Source organism: Camellia sinensis, chromosome 15, assembly GCF_055761805.1.
Source record: "Camellia sinensis isolate YWXY chromosome 15, ASM5576180v1, whole genome shotgun sequence".
NCBI classification, from domain to species: Eukaryota; Viridiplantae; Streptophyta; class Magnoliopsida; order Ericales; family Theaceae; genus Camellia; species Camellia sinensis.
This window is the reverse complement of record NC_138975.1, coordinates 71,038,660-71,041,809: the sequence shown is the minus strand read 5'-3', so window position 1 is coordinate 71,041,809 and position 3,150 is coordinate 71,038,660. Positions and strand designations below refer to the sequence as shown.

Sequence of the window (3,150 nt, the reverse complement as noted above, 5' to 3'; positions counted from 1 at the left end):
TTGCACAGTGACCCTCCAACCATGTAAATCGTCAACAACAGTGTTGTTAGTATTTTATGATTCACGATACGTATTTTAAGATTCGAAATTTTTCAGAAGAAAATCGATACTATTATCAATACGTATCTTAAATTAAATGTATCTTGCGATACATATACAATTCGTAGTGCGATATACGATACGCGATACATAATGCAATACTTGTGTTACAAAAATACTTAAATTTCTTTTGTAAATTTGAAAAAAAATATTCAAATTATTTTATGTAGATTAATATTGTCGAAAATTTTCACCAACTTATTAAAAAAAAAAAGGAAGCTTTTTTTTATATGAGAATGGTACCTTTAGTTTTTTTTTTTTTTTTTTTTTTGACCTTTTTAACATATCTATTGAATGGTTTAAAACTCTTGTGTTATTAATTTATACTTTACGAAGATAATATGTATTACTGCATATATATATATATATATTTAATTTCACAAACTTTAATTTTGCAATTGACATAATTATACATTATTTAATATTTTATTTTCATAAAATATTTATTTTTTTATAATTATATTTATTTTTCTATCTATTTCTAAAAGTATTAAAATATCTTACCATATACTGATATAACAAACAACAATGATACATCTCTCTAAATCAATAAACTTTAATAACATAAAAAATCAGAAAAAAAAAATCATAAAACACAAACATTACTATCACAGCAAACTCACATCCCATTAGAGCTATTAAAACTCCTGAGCTCCAAAATAATGCGAGCAATGCTACGTATCATGAAAAAACTTTCATGAAAATGATCATGAAAGATTTATGACTCTTAAATTACACTTAAAATAAAACACCACACACTAATCAAGATAATCTAAGAGTTATAAATTTTTCATGATCAGTTTCATGAAAATTTATTCATGATACCTATCTTTTCTCAAATAACGCACGATTCATATCTCGATTTTACAACAATGGTCAAGAGGGAAGAAAAGCCCAACAATGCTACATATGCAATTTTTTATATGCGAATCTCAGCCACTCATCTACAGCGGTAAATTTCTGATTCAAATTTTTACTGAGGAAAACCGGATGATCTAAATCAACTGGAGTGAGCTCAAACCATGATTGTTCTTTTCCGGATCCTGACCTTCAACCCACCAGCCATGAAAGCTGTCAAGAGGGGAACAAAAACCGGCTGGTCCGAACCGACCGGACTAAACTCGAACCTCCTCAGAACCGAAGCCACCACATATTTCATCTGAATGAAAGCCATTTCCTTCCCCAAACACACCCTCGGACCGGCCTGAAAAACCGGAAACATGTAGGGGCTCACCGACTTAAGCCCCGCGGAAGCACCTTCCTTTCCCGGTTCACTGAACCAGCGGTCCGGTCTGAACTCGAACCGGTCCTTCCCCCAAATCTTCTCCATTCTCCCCATTCCGTAGGGAAAGTAGGTCACTCTGTCACCTTCATACACCGGTGTCCCGTCCGGTAACACGTCGTGATTGGCAGCGTGCTTCGAGTCCCATGCGACCGGTGGGTAGAGCCGCATGCACTCGCACAAACATGCTTTTATGTAATTCATCTCTTTCAAATCTTCATAATCTAATGGCTTTTGGCCATTGTTAAGAGACATTACTTCACTAACTATCTCTTTTTCGACACCGCGGTGCCATGTAAGCAACCAGAACAGCCATGTCATGGCGGAGGACGTGGTGTCCCTTCCAGCCATCAAGAAGCTTATCACCATGTCTCTCACCACCTCCCCATCGTGCCCAGCCGATAACAGCCTCGACAACAAATCACCACCACCACCACAAAGACAGTCTCTTTGAAATTTCTCTTTCTTGATCCTGATAATCTCAACAATAGAGTCCTGAACGAGTTTCACAGCTTCCTTCAGTCTCTTCTCTGATCCAACATTTAAAGCTCGCTTCATCTTCCACACGGCGAACACTGGCGTCGCCGCCCGCATTGCAATTATCTCCGACGCGGTGTCGAACGCCGCCGCGAGCGGTGGCAGAGGCTTTGAAATGTCGGCTAGGCAACACGGGTCCATCCCGAGTGACACCTTGCATATGTTGTCAAAAGTTAACCGCTTCAAGATGTCTTGTAAGTCCAAAACTGTGTCGTTTTCGGAAGCTGATTCTAGCAAGGGGAAAAGACGGTTTTGTACCTCTTCTTCAAGAGTCATGACCACAAACTCTCTGAGAGACCTCGTAGTGAACTCGTGACTCGCTAACTTCCTCTGAGTACTCCAAAGCTCACCGTCAACGTTAAAAATGCCGAACCCAAGAAAGTCTCCGAGAATGTCCGTAAAGGGCTTGCCTTTTGGGTAGACGGTGAAGTTGGTCTTGAGAATGTGCTCTACGTTTTGTGGGTTTGCGGTGACGATGGTTCGACGAGCACCGAGGCGGTTCACGACGATGGTCTGGGTCGGTGACTCGGACAAGAGATGGGTGTACCAGTGCAAGAGACAGTGGCGGTTTCGGAAGAAGGAGATGAGGCAGCCAAGAATGGGGTATGTTGGAGGGCCATATTTAGAACTAGAATTACAACAAGGATGGTGATTATGATGATGGTTACGATGGGATCTGTGATTGAAGAAGGGAATTAAAAGAGAGAGAAGCAATAATCCTAGAGAGAGGAACAGAAGAAGAGAGAGAAACATGGTTGCCAATGAGAGGTTGTGCTATGGAGAGCAGCAGAGGGTGAGAGGTTTATATATATAGATATCTATGGGATTGAATGCATTAAGGTCACATGATTCTCAAGCCAAAAAGAGAAGTGGGCGAGATACAAGAGCAATAAAACACGGCGCCGTTTCCGTGTCATTTTCGCGTATCATCTACTTTTTATGCATATATTAATGGAGCAAGGATCTTCTAGAGTAATTTTTTTTTAAAGTTTTTTAATGTGTTATATTGTGTGGTTGAGATTTACTGGCAAGTCATATCAATTTTTCTGATGTGACTTGCGAGTAAATCTCAACCACACAATGTACCACTCTAGGAAACTTTAGGAAAATTTCACTCTAAAGGATCCTTGGTGATATTAATGAATTATTAATTTTTTTTTTTAATAATTTTATCATTGAACAAAATAACCAATAAAATTAGATTTTCTTCCCATACATCTTTTACAGAAAAA

At 38.5% G+C, this 3,150-nt stretch overlaps 1 protein-coding gene across 1 annotated transcript; it reads right to left on the bottom strand.

Moving 5' to 3' along the window:
• Positions 1-637: 637 nt before the first annotated feature.
• On the bottom strand, positions 638-2,772 carry LOC114261618 (cytochrome P450 94B3-like). Its single transcript, XM_082910470.1, has one exon. It carries the CDS (start codon positions 2,669-2,671, stop codon positions 1,115-1,117), a length of 1,557 nt encoding a protein of 518 aa, XP_082766596.1. The 5' UTR covers positions 2,672-2,772; the 3' UTR covers positions 638-1,114.
• Between the last annotated feature and the right edge of the window lie 378 nt (positions 2,773-3,150).